Genomic DNA, 18,224 nt, shown 5'->3' on the forward strand with positions numbered 1-18,224 from the left:
TGGGCTCAAACTGCAATATCTGGATTTGGAGGTCTGGTTGTTCCAAGCCATGGGAGTTTTGGTTTGGAGTCATTTGCAAAATTGAGCTCCAGTTCTGAGACCAGTGTGGCCTAAAGGCTAGAGCACTGGACTGGGACTCAAGAGACCTGGGTTCTGTTCCAATCTCTGCCATTAGCCTGCTGGCTGAGCTTGGGCAAGTCACTTCACCTCTCTGTGCCCAGAAGATGTTGACCTGCTTTGTAAAGTGCTTCAGGATCTCGCAATGAAAAATGCTATGTTAGAGTTAGGTATTCTACTGTCCTGGGTGTGGATTTCAGACACCGCTTGCATTTGGATCCAGAGTTGGTTTGAGCTCTTCTCTCAGAATACAACCAAATGTTCCAAATTATCGTAACATGTCAAATGTAGGATGGGTCAGTAGACCCCAAATAATGTAATTCACAATATGTATCCTTGCGGGGCTACGTTTTATGTGTCTTTCAGGTTGGCCTATTTGTCTTACATTTCCAGTTTGTTACAGAGCGTCGAGTAGATGTGACATCTGTGGGTTGTACGGGCAGTGAAATATAACAAATGAATGGCGACCATGCAGGGTTTTCCGTCTGGGTCGTTTTAAGGCTCGAATTGTCACAGCAACTCATGGGGAAGATTCCACAGCAGCACGTCCCTGTGCTGTGGGCTGCGTTGCTGGCTGGCATGAACCTCTCCAAGAGACGAGGAAGAGAATGTGGTGTGCCCACGAAAAGGGGTTTCTCCTTGAGGGCACCAATCCTGGCCGGAGGTTATTCTCATTTGCTGGCTGTTCAGGACCTTATGTGAGACGAGCTGTTGGGTCTCAGTGCCTCTGTGGGTTGGATGTGCATCCGCACCACCACTTCTGGCACTAACTTGCCCTCAGCCTCTCTGAATGTCCCTTGAAATCCAGGCTCTCCCCTCCTTGGAGTTGGTCTAGTCAGCTCTGGGTTGTAGGCAGCTACGCTGGTGGTGGGGGAGCAAATCCTGCCATTGTCCTGGCTGTATCTGAGTAGCCTCTTTCACCATCACTGAATCCACTGATAAAGGACCTCAGACGCATCTGTGATGCAGTGCTTGCCTAGTGGTTTCTTGCCCTCAACAAGCAACAGTGGGAACTAGCTGTATTGCAACTAGATTTCAACGTTTCCTGCTCTGATGGTATTAATTTCAAGCGCAGGAGTCCTGCTGCCCAGTGAATAACCTACCCCAAAATCACACAGACCTCCCTTGCTCCTCGCTCTCAGCATGCTCCCTGTGGCCAGGTATCAGTTCCCTGGTATTAGGTTGTGTCTGGAGCGCTGCAGGACACTACAGGCTTGTCTCAGGCTATATTTCGGGGTCACCGTCACCACACGTCCTCCTGCCCTTTATGAGCCTCTGAGTAGGGGCTACTTATCCCATTGTTTAAAGTGAAGTATCGGGGGAGCCACATTGTGTCAGATAATAGGATCTTGAGTTATGGTGTCCTTTTTCTAATGAGCTGACAAGAAAGGCCTTGTTTGTTCCCTTTAATCTAAACCAACAAGGAGAATCTTGCTTCTGTTAATTGTTTCTATACCAGCCACGTGGTGTGGGGGCAGGGAGAGAGCAGGGAGGGGGGCCAAGGGGAGAACATTAGCTCTGGAGGCTGTATTGTGAATGCTAACCCTGCCAGTCACCTTTCTGACTTTTGCTTTTGCAGCGGTAACGCCCCTGAGCAGCTTTAATATCGATACCCGCAAGAAGTGGATTACGCCGCCCACAGCCCCACTCTCTTGGCCCAAAGTTCTGCAGCATTCAGATGGGCGCAAGACCTGGTAAGGGCCCGAAGCTCCTCTCAGGCGTGTAGGACTAGCTGTTCTAGTATGGAAGGCACTGCCACCTCTGGAACTCCCATGCACCATTCTGGGGCCCAGTGCCCATCCCTGGTTCTTTCGGGCTTCTGTGAGCAATTTACAAGGCACCATCTTGCCTGTGTGGAGATGTAATTCTTTGTACACTTTAAGCCTGGCAATGGATTAGAACCCCAACGGTTTTTGAGTATTTTTTAAAAGCATTTCAGGTAATCTCTTCATGAAAGTGCCCCTGGATTCCATACTGCCCTTTCCCCAGCTAAGTCCTGGTGCTTTACAGACAGCAACTTCCTTCACCAGACCACCCCCCTACAGACACAGACAGCTGGTCTCCTGCTGCACATCCTGCCAGAATGTGTATTTCCAGGCCCTGTGTGTGATCTGTAGGCAGCAGCAGCAGTCGCTGAGCCCCAGCAGCTGCCGTGAGATGTGACGGCATAGCCAGCTAGAGATTGCCGTGTTTGTTCTCTTGGGTTTGTGGGGGAACAGCAGTAGGTGTCTGTGCTGATAGGTGGATAGAAGGGTTGTCATGGAGACAACCTAGAAAGTGTAGGGGAGAGAGCTAGAGTAGCGGTGTAGCTATAGAGCAGGAAGGGTTGGTTTTAGCTTTGGAGTGTAAAAAACAAAAACCAACAAAAAACAAAAAAACCCCAACAACTCCCCTGCTCCTTTCAGCAGAGTGAAGTGACAATACTCCCAGCATTTGTCATTTCCCAGCGCAGTGCGGGAATCTCTTAGGACTGGAGGGTCTGCCTGACTGCCCTGCTTACTGCCCACTGCATAGGTGAGTTGGGCTCCCCTCAGTTCCAGCCAAGGAATCGGGCAAGTCACCTTGGGACCTATTGCTTGGTCGTGACCCCCCTGACCTGACTTAGTGTTTCAGACAAGGTGCTGCTTGCTTCAGCACAGCAGGGGTAGAGAATCAGATTAATGATGTTTCCCCCCGTACCACCAGCTAAGGCAACTGGCATTGCTGTAGGTAATGGTTGGACTGGAGGTGCAGGTGGCTAGGGTGAGGTGGAGCATATTAAGGTGGAAGCCTTCCCTGCCCATCTCTTGTTAATAGCACAGGAAGGGACCCACTGGTGACAATGACGGGATAGTGGGAGGGAATGGTGGGAAGACTCCCCCTGCCCCTCCCCCCCCCCCAAGAGTCTGCAAGAGAAATTGGATAAACCTGGCAGATGTTCCCATAGGCAATTCAATCCCAGGCTCTTCTCTAAACCGGGAAATGTTAGGCTTTACACCATATTGCATCTTGCAGAATAGCTATCGAGAACAGTGATGGTTGTTTATATGACCAGCCACTGGCTGGCACTGCCCACATACCCCATGGCATTGTAACTGGAAAAGCTGTAAAGCCAGGCACTAAAATCTGGGCTGAGAGAGCTGCCGCCGAGCTAAGGCAGGGGGGGAAGTGAGAGTGAAAGACCTCCCGCTTCCTTTATTGAACTACAAAATATCTGTCTGGCCGTGATGGTGATTAATTAAGTCTACCCAAAGGTTCAGACACCACAGTGACATATGTCCCCATATGTAGAGGGGAAGCCATCATGGTTGGCTTGAGCTGACAGAGTTACATAGACTTCTCCCTTGTATTTTGCAATGAGAACAGACCCTACTTCCTCATTCCCATCCCTCCTTCTTATTTCTCCATTTTCTTTAGGGTTCTGGCCACTTCCTCGGTAGAGGATGATCCGAGCAGGCAGCTTGGCAGGCTGAATAAGTGTAGTCTGACCTCGGATGAGCTCTACTGCGAGAAAGTTGTCCCGAGAGGTACAGTCTGGCTCAGTCTTCCCAGTAGTTGCTCAGAGTTGGTTTTGAATGGGATGGGGACGTTGCAATCGCTAACGTGTGCCATCACAGAGAGACTCGGGCAGGAGGCAGAGAGCAGTTCCTGACGCATGAAGGATCTCTAGGTCATCCCTCAGCTCTGATGGGAAAAGAAATCCAAACGCACACTGCCACGGTTTGGGGGGAAGCTTATCTGAGTGGTTGGAGACCATCTAATTTGAATCCTGCTTCAAAGCCCATTGGAACCAATGGAAAAACTCGGTGTGTTTCCAGGGTGCCCATCACTATAGTAGTTGAACTTAGCATATTAACAAATGGATTAACTGTATAGGCTACTCCTAAATCCCTCATACGGAATTAGCAGCCTTTGCCTGAGTGTATCGTGTCTGCCCAAGGATGAGAAATGCTGAGATGACCAGCGCTAGAAAACCTACCTAGGCATATTTCCATGTAATTAAATTCCCCCCCTTGCTGCTTGATTAATTTTATTTTTTTTAATGCTGTTTAGGAAATATTCAAAAGTCAAAAAATATCCAGGATGGTGGCATAGCTATAGCCAGAAGCGCAGAATGGATCCTGGTAAGTGATTGGCAGATCCTCAGGGCTCGGAATGTCTGTTTGTAATGTACAGTATCCGTTTGCTGTGATATATAAAGGATCGGAACGAATACTGCTGTGTACTGATGGCATCCTGGCAGTCAGCGGGCCTGCAGGCTGGAGCATTATTGCATTCCATGCAGGTGACGAGGTTTGAGGACAGAATCCTCTCTTCAGTTAGGGGGAGGGCTGTACCTTTGAGTCATCAGGGGAAACAGTGCTTGGCAGAAGCCATCCCTCCCAAGAGGGAGGAGGAAAGGAGGCTAAGCAGAAGGAGTTTGAACTTGGCAGAGACTTGGACTTGGCTGATGTGCTGCTGTTACCTCTGGAGCCCTGTTGACTTGTGCGTGTTTTAAATCTAACACCACTTCCTGGCTGTCCTTGATTGAAACTTCACCCTTTGCTTTGGTTAAGCACTGAAGTCCAACACAACCCCAGCATGATTATTGGTCCCCTGGCCTGATTGATTCTGAAGTGTTGCCAGTCGGTTTCTTTGCACGTCCTCGGTCAGTTTGCTCATTACGTATCAGCGTTGCCCTCCCTTCCCCCACAGGCTTGCCTGCAGAAAAAGCGGCGCCCGGCCCTTAGCATCACAGAAGAGTTGAATGGCATTTGTACCCTGCTCACAGCAGACTTCCAAGAGGAGGCTTTCCTTAACCTCGGCAAAATCAGTACGGAAGGAAAGCGAGCGACTTGTCTGTGGGGAGGGACCTTGACAATGGGAACTGCCTCTGTGCTGTCCACGACATCAGTTCCATTCCAGCTCCGCTCCCCTGACGCCAGAGTTTGAGCTGAATTTTGCCCTCTGTTATCACCAATGTGGCTCTGCGGATTTCACTGGGGTTGTACGGGGGGGATGTCAGGGTAGAATTCAGCCCTAGGCATTTTTTAATAAATGTGTGTCCTTATGTTCTGTTACATGCCTCGTGCATCCTGCATGATCAGGCACTGAGGGACAGATTTTTAAAAACATTTAAGTGACTAAGGATTCCAGCAGGCATCTAGTGGGCTTTTCAGAAGTGCCTCGGCACCTAATTCCCACTGATTTAAATCTTTAGGGATCAAAATACCTTTAAAAATCTATCCCCTAGCGCTCAGGCCAAAATGCTGGTTTGGGAGCCTCTCTGGGGATGGGTTGTGATAGAGAAACATATCTGCATCAAAACCTGTGTTAGTTAAAACTAGGTGTTTCTAAAAACTTTTTAATTTTGGTTCTGTAGTTGAGACCAAATTTAACAACAGGGACCAAAATAACAACAACAACAAAATCAACGTTACTGACACTGACAACTTCATCAGCGCAGCTGGCAATAGCACCTCCAACAATTCAAGAAACAGCTATGCATGCAAAGGTATGTGCTAGCTTAGGTGGTCTCATGAGTCAGGGGAGCAGGGTGGAAAGGTGTGTTAGATGGGAGCTGAATAACTTTCAACCCACTATTGAGAGTGAGCTGGGTAGGAAAAGGGATGATACTCAAAAGGTGGCAGATCAAGGCTGATTTGTGGCGATGTGTCTTTCATAGTAGTAATTTAGTAACCGAGCTTTTCCTGGAAGTCTCTCAGTATTGGTATAGCACTGGTGGAGTTCCCAAGTGTAAACCACAATACAATATCAACTAGATCTACTCTGAGTGTGGCTGGATGACACGCTGGTAAAATCGGTAGCTACACCAGAATGGTACTCCCGTCATTTCTAGTGCTGATGAAGCTGCAGACCGGGGAGACGCGTCAACAGAAGCTCAGCGAAAATGCAGCCATTTTGGACACAGGTTCCAGAGCCCCTGGTGTTGCATAGGATTTTGGGGAAATAATTCCTGTTCCTCTCCCCTTCTTCGTTACTGCGAATTATGTGGTTCCCAATTTGCGAAACTGGGGAAGGTTTGTCCTCGGGGTTCCTGACCTCTTGCTAATGCTGCCCTGTCTTGTTGTCCTTTTAAATGTCTACTTTTAACTCTCCTAGCAGACTCAGGGACAGAGATCGCTATTGTTCTGGATGGATCAGGAAGCATCGAGCCTGAGGATTTTGAAAGAGCCAAGGGTTTCATCTTCAACATGATGACGTCATTCTGGAGGAAATGCCCAGAGGTGTGTGCTCTGCTCTTCCTCCTGATGTGGGCAGGCGTCTCAGAGTCTTGTCATGTTTCAATAGACAGAATAGGCTGTGATTTCCCAGTGATACTGGAAATTTTTCTGGGTTATGCACAAGGCTGGGAGTCAGGCGATCTGGATTCCAGCCTCAACTCTTCCCCTGACTTAGTGTTTGAGCAGTTCACTAACCATCTGTGCCTCAGTGTCCCCTTCTGTAAAATGGGGTGATTCCTTCTATACTATGCTTACCTTCATGCTGTCTGAGCACTCTTCAAGTCTAACGAGAAATTATGCTAATGGAATCTGTGTTTCTTGCCCTCCCTCCTACTCATGTTTCGATTTGATTGTGGAACAGCTATGCTGAAGCAGTGCAGTTTGCATTTTGCTCTGGCTTTGTACCTTGCAGAGTTGTGCTGATTGACTGCTCATTGTTAAAGTGCTCTCAGATCCTCAGATGCATGGTGCTAATTAAAGGGCAAACTAAAAGTTTATAACTACATTTTAACACGATGGATTTTGAAATATCCAGAGGTTCTGTATCAATCTGTCTCTCCTGAGGGGTTTAGTGCAAGAGTGAAATCACACAGAGACACGGAGAATTGGAGTGTGGAGACTGGTTGGAGGAGCGACTAGATCAGCATGGGGGTGGGTTTTCATTCTTGCTTGTGGGTTAGTCTAGGTACTTTAGACATTGTATCATGCGAAACTCCCACGGTACTTTGAAACACAACTGAGGAAAATAAACTACAAGAGAAAGAAAGACTTCTCAGTCATTAAATTAAATTACAGTGAACCTGGTACTTGGGAATGTCGAGAGGCTGACCTACAGGGCCACGGAAGATTGGGCCAGATTAGAAGTTCAGATGGATAAAATGGCAGCATCACTTTTCTTGAGTCAAAGGAAGCTGCCCCCTGTTCTCCCACCCGCAGAGCTGTCCCAGCAGGGGCTGCCAGAATACAGGGTGTGATGAAAGCAGAGGGAAATGGATCCATATGCTAGCTACTGTGTGCTCCATGGAGAGTCGAGAATAGCTGAGGAGATACTTCCCATCCACTGTACTTAATGCTTAGCATGGCACTTGGAGAAAGGGTTCTGGGGATCGCTGCCTTGGCTCTTGCCTGACCTAACCAATTCTGCCTTTCCCAGGTTACGTTTGCTGTGGTACAGTATGGAGCAGAGATCCGAACTGAATTTGACCTGCAGGAAAGCAGCAACAAGTCCAGTGTTCTCTCCAAGGTCCATAACATAACACAGCTGGGCTCTGTGACCAAGACTGCATCTGCCCTGCAGCACGTGCTGTGAGTTACACACCCTCGAGAACTCATACTCTTGGCACATCTCGCCTTAAATTGCTCCCCGCAAACACCCTCTGATCCCCCCCCTTGTGTCTTCTTCTCCCAGCCTGGAGCCTCTCCCTTTCCTCCATTCATAGTGCATCCCTGGCCCAAAGGTCCCACTGGCAGAGGGGGTCTGGATGTGGCTCCCCCTGGAGTCCATCAGGTCTGTTCCAGGTATCCTCCATCAGAGTGGTTGTTAAAGGGCAGAGCTGGGGTTCCCTCCCAGCTGCCTTACGAACATTAGAACCTGCCTTCAGATTCCCAGTTCCCCTTGGCCTAGTGGGGGGAGGGAGGTGAGGCGTAGTGGATAGAATACAGGACTAGGACTCAGGAGACTTGGGTTCTGCTCCTGGCTCTGCCACTGTTCTGATGGGTGACCTCGGGCAAGGCATGTCCCTTCTCCGTCCCTCGGTTATAATGATACTGACCTGCTTTGTAATGCGCTCTGAGATCATTTGATGAGAAGTGCTGTTTAAGAGCTAGGCGTTATTACCCTGGAGAACAGCACAAACCCATCTGCTAATGACTTTGTGTCCTCCACACGTGTTAGTGTAGCGGGAACTTTCTCACATGCTGGAATTTCAGGGAGCCACCATCAGCCCATTGATGACCTTGACAGACATACAGCTGCGCACATGTTGCGTGTTCCATAAAACACATCTGGGTTTGCGTTTCTGCAGAGATGAGATCTTCAATGAAAACCGCGGTTCGGTCAAGGGTGCTCGCAGGATGATCCTTGTCATGACCGATGGAGAGATCTTTTTGGACCCACTGAACTTAACGGATGTGATGAGCTCCCTGAAAATGGCCACGATCGAACGTTACGTCCTGGGGGTAGGTGTGAAGTGACGTGCGAGCCCAACTCCTTTGCTATAGCTCAGTTCAAAGGTGGAAAGCAATTAGACGGAGGGAAGTGGAAAGGCCTCCTGGGAGCAGCAACTTCCGCAGATAACCACATGTGTAAGGGCAACCTGTTTAGAAAGACATTCCTCCGCTGATGCGTGTACTCAGAAATTTTGGTAGTGAGCTGGGGAATAAGGAGAGGGTGAATGGAGAGGAAATCTGGGGTGGCCTAAGCATCCAGTCTGAAATACCCAGCCAGCCTTCCATTCTTCTTGGTGCCATAGAGTTTATTGTGTATGAATGAGATCCTAAAACCTGAGGTGCTGTCTGCTCTGTGAGATTTCCTGGAGTCCACATGGCACTTCTCACAAGAGCAAGGGAAGAGCAAAACTTTCCCTACCTTCACACTTCAGGGTGTGTGACTAAATTCTTGTGATCATAGAATCCTAGAATATCAGGGTTGGAAGGGACCTCAGGAGGTCATCTAGTCCAACCCCCTGCTCAGAGCAGGACTAATTCCCAACTAAATCATCCCAGCCAGGGCTTTGTCAAGCCGGGCCTTAAAAACCTCCAAGGAAGGAGACTCCACCACCTCCCTAGGTAACGCATTCCAGTGCTTCACCACCCTCCTAGTGAAATAGTGTTTCCTAATATCCAACCTAGACCTCCCCCACTGCACCTTGAGACCATTGCTCCTTGTTCTGTCATCTGCCACCACTGAGAACAGCCGAGCTCCATCCTCTTTGGAACCCCCCTTCAGGTAGTTGAAGGCTGCTATCAAATCCCCCATCATTCTTCTCTTCTGGAGACTAAACAATCCCAGTTCCCTCAGCCTCTCCTCATAAGTCAAGTGCTCCAGACCCCTAATCATTTTTGTTGCCCTCTGCTGGACTCTTTCCAATTTTTCCACCTCCTCCTTGTAGTGTGGGGCCCAAAACTGGACACAGTACTCCAGATGAGGCCTCACCAATGTGATGATGATCCTTAGGGAGAAATTTTTTTTTATCAATGTAAGGAGGTGGTGATGATGATCAATGAATTAGCTAATTTATTTTTATGGTCCCATCTGCTGTTCAGTCTGGTTACACTCTGAGCAGAACTTCGCAGTGGTGTAGAATAAAGTCTGCTGACCCAGTGAGCTCAGGTGAATTCTTGAGCAGAATGGTTTGCATTGGTTAGGGCCTAAGTTGGAAGTGGTCTGTGAAACTGGATTACTCCCTTGCCTCTTGGTATAAGGATGGCTCAGATTAGCTCTTCCCTTGCAGATGAATCATTCAGAATGAGGATTCCCTCTGGAATCCAGGCTCCTGGCTGCAAACACCTCGCTCTGTTGTTGCCCTGAGTGTTTTTTGGATCTCTTGGGCATTTGTTTGTTTTGTGTCTCTCTGTGAAAACTGCTCCACTTCCCTGCAGTAGCCTAGGGGTTGGCTTCTTCTCCATAGGTCGGCGACGTCTTCAGCAAGCAAAGGGCCCTGAAAGAACTGCAGCTTATCGCCTCGGACCCCGATGAAGATTACTTGTTCAAGCTGCCTGACTATGAAGCCTTGGATGGCTTCCTGTCGGTGCTGGAGAGAAATATTTTGGGTACCTCAGGTAAAAGGCAGCAGTGACCTGCCACTAACAAACGCTCCCGTTCTCTGTAGCCTGCACAATGAGGAGTGCTGTGGTTTTGTAAATAAATGTAAATAAAGCTCCAACCCTCGGACCGTTAAAGACCTTGTTCGTTATCTGCCAAAGCATCAGAAAAACAAAACAAATATCAAATCAGCTGAAATTCCCTGGGTAACAATTCCCCAGAGGCTCCCCTTGCCTGAGCCAGCCTGGAGGGGAGAAGACAGACCCTTCCCCGTTTGATCCAGCCTCCCCTTGCTTTTATACTTTGCCCCAAGTGACCTGCAACTACAACTCCCAGTTTTAAGGGGCTTGAGGGATGTAGCAGGTTCTCTGAGATGCACACGCGCACCCAAGATCCAGTGCTCTGTGACGAGGTGCCTCTGCTGTCAGTCACGGGCTGGGCAGATTGCTTCCATTGAATGCTGTTCTGCTCCGAGTTCTTGTCACGTACACCTTGTACGCAGTAGGTTGCAGGGTTACTACCGACCCTGCTTCTCGGAGACGTGTCTTCCATAAGATCCTTTAATGTGCTGCCGGGAACGTCTGCTGTGAGCGTAAGGTAAGTTACACCTGGCGCCATGTAGCGGCTGAACAGCTCAGAATTCCATTTCCGTCCTGTGGTGAAATCCTCCTCCCACTGAAGTCAATGGTAAAACGCGCATTGATTTCAATGTGGCCAGGGTTTCACACCTAGGATATCTCTACACTGCAGTTGGGAGGGGCATCCAAGCTAGCTCGGTAAAAGTACCGGTATAGGTGCGACAGCACAGGGTGACCGCCCAAGTACAATCCCATCCAGGTCCCTGGGTATATCCTTTGGCAGCTCGCCCATGCTGCTGTGCCTTCAGCGCTCTATTTAGCGAGCTAGCTCAAACAAAGCTATCTGGGGACGCCTATCCATGCTGCAGCCGCACTTCCCCATTGCGGTGTAGCTACTATACCCTTCTCTTAAGCCCGTGCTTTAGTCTGACCCGTTATGGGCTGAAAGGATGCTGAACGTGTGAAGCTCTGGGACTGGTTCATCATGGAGTCCTGGCCCAGGGCACTGCTGCAAAGTATATTTTCACTTTTTATTTCTTTTCTCCCCCTCCCCCTTCATTTCTTGTTTCTAGCGGCATATCTTCCAGAGGCAGGATCTGGCTATGAAAACCATAACAACAACAATAACAACATCCTGGAGGATGATGACGATGACTCATGTAAGCGATGAAATACCTTGTCAAGGGATTGTGCTGTTGGATATCAGTGAGTAGCGTTGACTAGCATCAATGTGTTGCTGAGGACAGCTGCACTCTGGATGCTGACATTGCAATGGCAACTTTGCAGTTTCACGCCCGTTAGCTGGCTATTGAGACGCATTTCTCGCAATGCTGGAATAACGATGGTCCTAGTCAAGACCTCTGAGCTCCTGACCGCCTCCTTCTAAATCATGCTTTTTGTGTCCCAGCAGACCCAGGGACAGAGATCGCCATTGTTCTGGATGGATCAGGGAGCATCGATTCTGAGGATTTTGAAAGAGCCAAGGCTTTCATCTACAACATGATGAAAGCGTTCTATGAGAAGTGCTTTGAGGTACTCTCTTCTTCACTTATTGGTCTGCACATACGGCAGCCACTGCACTTTATTAGCATTGCCCCTTTGGCCCGAGTGACTAGCTACAGTTCGGGGCATTGCAGGGTTGTTTCTGTTAGGATAAGAAATCAGTGATACAATTTAGGTGTGATCAACCTTATTTACGCAAAATGCACACACAGTCTTGCTTCCCTGAACACAGTAGGAACAAACAGCAGTAGGCCGTTTCCTGGCTCAGAAGTCCCCAAGTCCTCAGCGAACTTTGTGCCCAAGAATCTCTGTCCCTCTGCTTCCTCATAGGATCAGGCTCACAACTGCTTCTCCTGGCTTCCTGCTTACAATACCCACGTCCTGCAACCGATATGCTAGCCCCGTCTTTGTACCAGGGAAACCCCTGTTGAACTATCTGGTTTAGCTCTGGCTTGCCATGCAGCCTGTTGCTTTGGGCAGCCACTCCCTATTGTCTCCAGCTGTTTTATTGTACAAAAAGGACTTAATTGCTCTTTCTGTTGAGCCTGAAAGAGCTTGGCACAGCCATTGGTTCTAACACAATCTGTGAATGTCTTTGGATCCAAGAGTCCCCTGCTGGCAGCCATTAGCCTCTTTCTGCATAACACCATTTGCATTTATTATTTGTGTTGTGGTAACTCCTTGAGGCAAAGGCCCCCTTGTGCTCGGTGCTGTACAAACATAGCCTTGAAGAGCTTTACCTTGTGCGGTGATCTTATCAGCGGCAGGCCAGGTCAGTCCTTTGAGGGGAGAGCTCCAAAGGAAAGCCACAGTGCAGCAAGGAGTGGTGCTGGTGTTTCAGGATGGTCCCAGATAATTCTCTCTGCAGCCTGGAATGTATGGCAAAAAAGCAAGATGAAAACAAAAACTAAAAAAACCCAAACCCTCCAGTCCTTGTCTAAAGCTCTCCTCTCTCTGATCACTAAATACAGAACAAAATATGAATCTGATGGTGGCTCTAATTTTTCTGAACTAACATAACTTTTTTCTTCTCTGTGTTCATCTCTTTAGTGTATAGGTGCAATTTCTGCCGGAAAAGATTTTACTTTCTGGCCGTCCTTTATAGATTCATAATAGACTGTAAGGCCAGATAAACCATTTTGACCAGCTGGTCTGATCTCCTGTAGAACATAGGGCATAGGACGTATCTGAATTAATTCCTGTTTGAACTAGAGCAGAGTTTTTAGAAAAACATCCCATCTTGATTTAAAAATTGCCAGTGTTGGAGAATCTACCACAACCCTTGGTAATTTGTTCCACTGTTAAAATTGTGCCTTATCGCCAGTCTGAATTTGTCTTTTCCCATTAATGCCGTTCTCTTCATTGGGAATTTCTTTACTGGTTGTTTCTGAGAGCCCCAGTTCTCTGGATCAGCTATCAATACTGGACTCTTATCTGATGCTTCTTTCCAGTGTGATTTTGCCCTGGTGCAGTATGGATTTGAAATCAGAACTGAGTTTAACCTGCGGGACAGTTGGAACGCTAACGCTACCCTCCAGAAGGTTCAGAACATCACCCAGTTGTGCAACGTGACCAAAACAGCATCTGCCATCCAACACGTGCTGTAAGTAACAACGTAAGAAATGTATCAGAGGGGTAGCCGTGTTAGTCTGAATCTGTAAAAAGCAACAGAGGGACCTGTGGCACCTTTGAGACTAACAGAAGTATTGGGAGCATAAGCTTTCGTGGGTAAGAACCTCACTTCTTCAGATGCTAGATGATCTACAACCCATCCTGGACAATGATCCCTCACTTTCACAGACCTTGGGAGCCAGGCCAGTCCTCGCCCACAGACAACCTGCCAACCTTAAGCATATTCTCACCAGCAACCACGCACCGCACCATAACAACTCTAACACTTGCATCTGAAGAAGTGAGGTTCTTACCCACTAAACCTTATGCTCCCTATACTTCTGTTAGGCCTGGTCTATACTACCCGCCTGAATCGGCGGGTAGAAATCGACCTCTCGGGGATCGATTTATCGCGTCCCGTCGGGACGCGACAATCGATCCCCGAATCGGCGCTCTAACTCCACCAGCGGAGGTGGTAGTAAGCGCCGCCGACAAAAAGCGGCAGAAGTCGATTTTGCCGCCGTCCTCACAACGGGGTAAGTCGGCTGTAATACGTCGAATTCAGCTACGCTATTCACGTAGCTGAATTTGCGTATCTTAAATCGACTCCCCGCTGTAGTGTAGATGTACCCTGAGTCACATAAGAAATGGTGATCCTATATTGCTGGAGCACTTTCTGAATAGATGCATGAACATTTGGGGCCCAGATCTGGTCACATCTCCTTAACTGGCCAGAAGGGTCCCTGTTGAGCAGCGTGAGGCACTCCTTCCTCGCCAGAACACTGAACATACGATACATGTTATAGCACTTTCTGACTCTACCAGTGATGATGGGGCTGCCTCAGTGACTCTGGTTATCCAAAGGCTGCAGATACTTGGGGGACTGGGAAGCCAGAGGAGTCAGACCAAGAGACTAGGAGATTTGTCTTCCCTCGGCCTATGCTGCTGGCTTGCTCTTCCTATTTTAGAGAATGTCATCTGGCCTGCTAAAGGCCAGTAGACAATGTGAGAGCCTAATCCCTGGCCTTGGGGCACCAGGAAGGCAATGAAAAGAAAACCTGGAAAGCATCTGGAGATGCACAATACAAACCTGAAGAAGGGAACCAGGATTTGAGCTAATCAGGGTACAGTTAATCAAGCTGGTACATGGAGCTTTTAACCACTAGGCTGAAGGACCAAATCCAGCAGGGCCAGCTTTAGGCCAATTCCCCCGAATCGGGCCCCGTGCCCAGTGGCAGGGCTGCCCAGAGTGGGGGGCAAGTGGCAGAGAATCCCTTCCCTGGCTAGAGACACCTTTTTAATTTTTACTCACCCAGCGATGCTCCAGGTCTTTGGCAGCAGGTCCTTCACTCGCACCGGATCTTTGGGGGCACTTTGGCGGCGGGTCCTTCAGTGCCGCCGAAGACCCGGAGTGAGTGAAGGACCCGCCGCCAAAGACTAGGAGCGCAGCCCGGTGAGTACAAACCCCACGTGTTTTTTTTTTTTACGTGGTTTTTTTTTTTTTAGTCATCCCTGTCGGGGCCCCGTCGAAACTGTTCAAATCGGGCCCCGCACTTCCTAAAGCCGGCCCTGAAATCCAGCCCAGGTTGGTGGTGACTGTGAAAGCCTTTACCATGTGTGAAAGCAGTGGTGGCTGCTAAGAGGCTTTTGTGAACTGAGATATTGGTCTCTGTCCAGTCCCTACTGGGATACACGTCCCCATCCCAAGAGCCACCACCCCAGCTGGAATAAACTGACTCCCTTCTCGCAGCTTCAACACAGAGGGCAAGAACTGAGTAAACATGGGGAGTGCCATCTCCTCCGTCAATCATATTAACATGTATGATGTGGGGGGAAGGAGGCGGGGCAAAGGGGGCGATGCAGTTTCCAATACCACTACCTTCACTGGAATGGGTGGAATAGGGATCTGAGAGTCTGGACTAACCAGAGATACTTTCTGTCTCCAGAGCTGTTGACTTGGCAATTATCCTCAGCACTAAATTCACTATGGAGGAGGGGAGGGGGAAATCTGGTCATTGTTGAGTTATGTGAATGTGAAAGGAAAAATCCTGAGGAATTAAGTCCCTTCTCTGCGCCTTGGTACAATTATTAGCCATAAATTCATAGGAATTCAACAGATCTGTTGGCTCATCCCTCTGCTCCCAGAAACTCATCCTGTGTATGACAATTTTAACAGGGATTCTATCTTCATTGAGAGCCAGGGGTCCCAGAAAAATGCTGCTAAAATCATGGTTGTGCTGACAGATGGGGAAATATTCCTGGATCCAATGAATTTAACAACGGTGATAAATTCACCCAAAATGGCAAGAATTGACCGTTATGCCATTGGGGTAAGTTCGGAATATCCAAAGACTCTTGTTCTAATCTGTCTCCCTGAACATAGCTGATATCCCTCATTAAAGAACAACAAGGGGGAGAGAAAGGAAAAAACTGACCCGCATGGCAACTTGGTAAGTGATGGAAATGAGGAGCATGTATAAAAATGAATAAATGGAAAGTAAAACTACCTCATTGAGTTAATAATATGATCAACAGGTGAATAAAATCCAACCCAACTCAATGGAGTACCGCAGTTTCAAGTCTCTTGTAGACTTCCTCTCCCAGCACTCATACCACCCTTTTCTCAGATGCCTTCACTCGTTCCGCTCTCTTTCCATGGCACAGCTAAGTTTCTCTACCTCACCATTAAGGCCTACGCAACTTCCATCCTCACTTGTACCCCACCCTCGTTGACTCCTACACCTCTGCTGTGCTCTGCTGTCTGCTCTGCCCAGTCATATTTGGTGCTTCCACTTCCTGCCCACCTGCTCTCACATGCGACCATTTTGGTTTGGTTGCCCTGTGTCAGGCATCTTCCATCTCAACATTTAAATCTCTCCTCCAGGGGCCCACTGCACTGTGTTCATATTGCAAAGTTTAATGTAAACTATAAAGCCAGTGGGATCCGTTCAGTATATATTTTAAAAAACACACTAAGGTAAGACAAGGGGGGAGGGATAGCTCAGTGGTTTGAGCACTGGCCTGCTAAACCCAGGGTGGGTTGTGAGTTCAATCCTTGAGGAGGCCATTTAGGAATCTGGAGCAAAAATCTGTCAGTGGATTGGTCCTGCTTTGAGCAGGGGGGTGGACTAGATGACCTCCTGAGGTCCCTTCCAACCCTGATATTCTATGGTTCTAAGTCCAGACGCTGTCTTCAGTCATGGCATTGAAAGATCGGAATGGTACATCATGATTCCACAGGATGTTGGAAGGCCATAAGTCACAATGAATAGATAAAAGTTTTTAAAATCTTGCCTGAAAATCTATGGTTTTCACAGCTGAGTGCGGGGAATTTAGCCACACAACTCGCATGGAAAGAAACAAATGGAAATATTAATTCTTTCTTAGTTCATCACAATCAGCTTTACCAGTCAGTGCTGCTGCTTGGTCCTTAGAGAGGTGGGGACAGCTTTGAGGCATTTTGCATCTTCACTGTCTACAAAACTATATCTTATTCAAGCAAAATGTGACTTTAAACTTGGCAGAATATTTCCCCTTCAGTACCAAGCTTAATAAAAAGAGGCTTTCATGGAAATGAACTGTTTTTTAAATTTTGAATTGACTGTATTTTCATCTTCAAAGGAACAAAATGTAGCAATTGGAGCTCAACTTTGTTCAATATTCTTATTATCCATAGCAGCTCCCCGGGGACTGGTAACTGGGCCACTGGCATCAGTTATCTGAAACAAAAGCATCTTGGTTCTAGCTGGTAATTTCTCTCTTGAGAAAGACAGGTTCAAAAGGCATTATATATAGGTGAAGGAAGTTTTATTCTGTACATGGGTTTCAGGAGCAGAAAGTTTGGAGTTTGCGTGACAGGGAGGAGATAGAAGGTTTATTATGGAATTTTTACAAGACCGAGACACCAGAAATCAGGACACATTAATTCCGTTAGCAAGACTAAACTAATGGACAGTCTGGTTTCTAAACCAATTCAGACTTGTAATTCTTTAGCAGAGAGTTATATGGAGAAGCTTTAGCTTTTAAATTTGCCTCTTCTCTGCAGCTAGAATCGAGTTTTCAGCAGATATGACATTAGCCTGTTATGTGGAATTGTTTCCTAAAGGCCTGATCCTAGGAGGCACTGAGAACATCCAACTTATTGATGTCAGTTGAAATTGCAGCTGCTGTGAGCCCTCAGGAAGCTCACAGGACTGAGCCCCAGTGCAGATTGCTGGGGTTTTATAACCCCCAAACAGATACAGTTAGGTAAAGTCACCATTTTTCGATCCAAGTGCTGCTCTTCTTCATTGATCTTGGTCTCTGTTACAGGTGGGAGAAGCATTTAACAAGTCCACGGCCCTAAATGAGTTGAAGCTGATTGCCACTGATCCAGATGAAAGTCATTTATTCCGAGTGACCAACTATTCAGCTTTAGATGGGCTCCTTTCAACCCTGCAGCAGAAAATCATTGCGATAGAAGGTGAGGACAAACCTCTGTACTTTGTCATCCTGTCTGAGTAATAATGAGAAAATGACTCACTAGGTCCTCTTCTGATTCTCAGGCACGGCAGGCGATATTACAGAATATGAGCTGGCGCAAACTGGTTTCAGCGCACAGATCTTGGACAAGGCAAGTACCTGCTGCAATCTCACTCTGGTAGCTGAGTGCGTGGTGCTGTTTATTTTGTGTTTGGGAGGCTTGAAAGAATTGATTCTCTGTATTTCCTACGTAATGACACACGCTACAGTTTGAGAACCAAAAGAGTCAAATCCCCATTGCGCACCGGAGCCTGTTTCACTGGTACCCCTTGATTACATAAAGATTTCACTTGTATATGCTCGCTAGCTGGTATATCTGATTTCAGTGTCTAATGCACATATCAGCTCCTACGTGATAGTAACTGCTGTATCATTACCAAAATTAACTCTATTTCATGCAGACACCTCGGAGTCAGGGGGGATCTAGAT

General features: G+C 47.8%; 1 protein-coding gene and 1 long non-coding RNA gene across 2 annotated transcripts in view; one reads left to right on the top strand and one right to left on the bottom strand.

Moving 5' to 3' along the window:
• LOC117867555 overlaps positions 1-18,224 on the bottom strand; it is a 68,484-nt gene that overhangs the window by 37,629 nt on the left and 12,631 nt on the right. The window contains exon 2 of the long non-coding RNA XR_004643438.1: positions 12,404-12,532. This is a non-coding gene — a long non-coding RNA (uncharacterized LOC117867555). The remainder of the gene's footprint in view (positions 1-12,403; positions 12,533-18,224) is intronic.
• The window catches only part of ITGAE (integrin subunit alpha E), a 48,537-nt gene continuing 31,931 nt past the window's right edge, over positions 1,619-18,224 (top strand). Inside the window, exons 1-15 of the mRNA XM_034752689.1 lie at positions 1,619-1,811; positions 3,514-3,623; positions 4,150-4,220; positions 4,792-4,909; positions 5,459-5,590; positions 6,199-6,323; positions 7,474-7,625; positions 8,345-8,498; positions 9,950-10,100; positions 11,234-11,320; positions 11,569-11,693; positions 13,115-13,266; positions 15,451-15,604; positions 17,586-17,736; positions 17,819-17,886. Of these exons, the coding sequence (XP_034608580.1) occupies positions 1,654-1,811; positions 3,514-3,623; positions 4,150-4,220; positions 4,792-4,909; positions 5,459-5,590; positions 6,199-6,323; positions 7,474-7,625; positions 8,345-8,498; positions 9,950-10,100; positions 11,234-11,320; positions 11,569-11,693; positions 13,115-13,266; positions 15,451-15,604; positions 17,586-17,736; positions 17,819-17,886 (1,908 nt within the window). The 5' untranslated portion in view covers positions 1,619-1,653. The remainder of the gene's footprint in view (positions 1,812-3,513; positions 3,624-4,149; positions 4,221-4,791; positions 4,910-5,458; positions 5,591-6,198; positions 6,324-7,473; positions 7,626-8,344; positions 8,499-9,949; positions 10,101-11,233; positions 11,321-11,568; positions 11,694-13,114; positions 13,267-15,450; positions 15,605-17,585; positions 17,737-17,818; positions 17,887-18,224) is intronic.

This window comes from Trachemys scripta, chromosome 18 (assembly GCF_013100865.1).
Source record: "Trachemys scripta elegans isolate TJP31775 chromosome 18, CAS_Tse_1.0, whole genome shotgun sequence".
Lineage (NCBI taxonomy): Eukaryota > Metazoa > Chordata > Testudines > Emydidae > Trachemys > Trachemys scripta.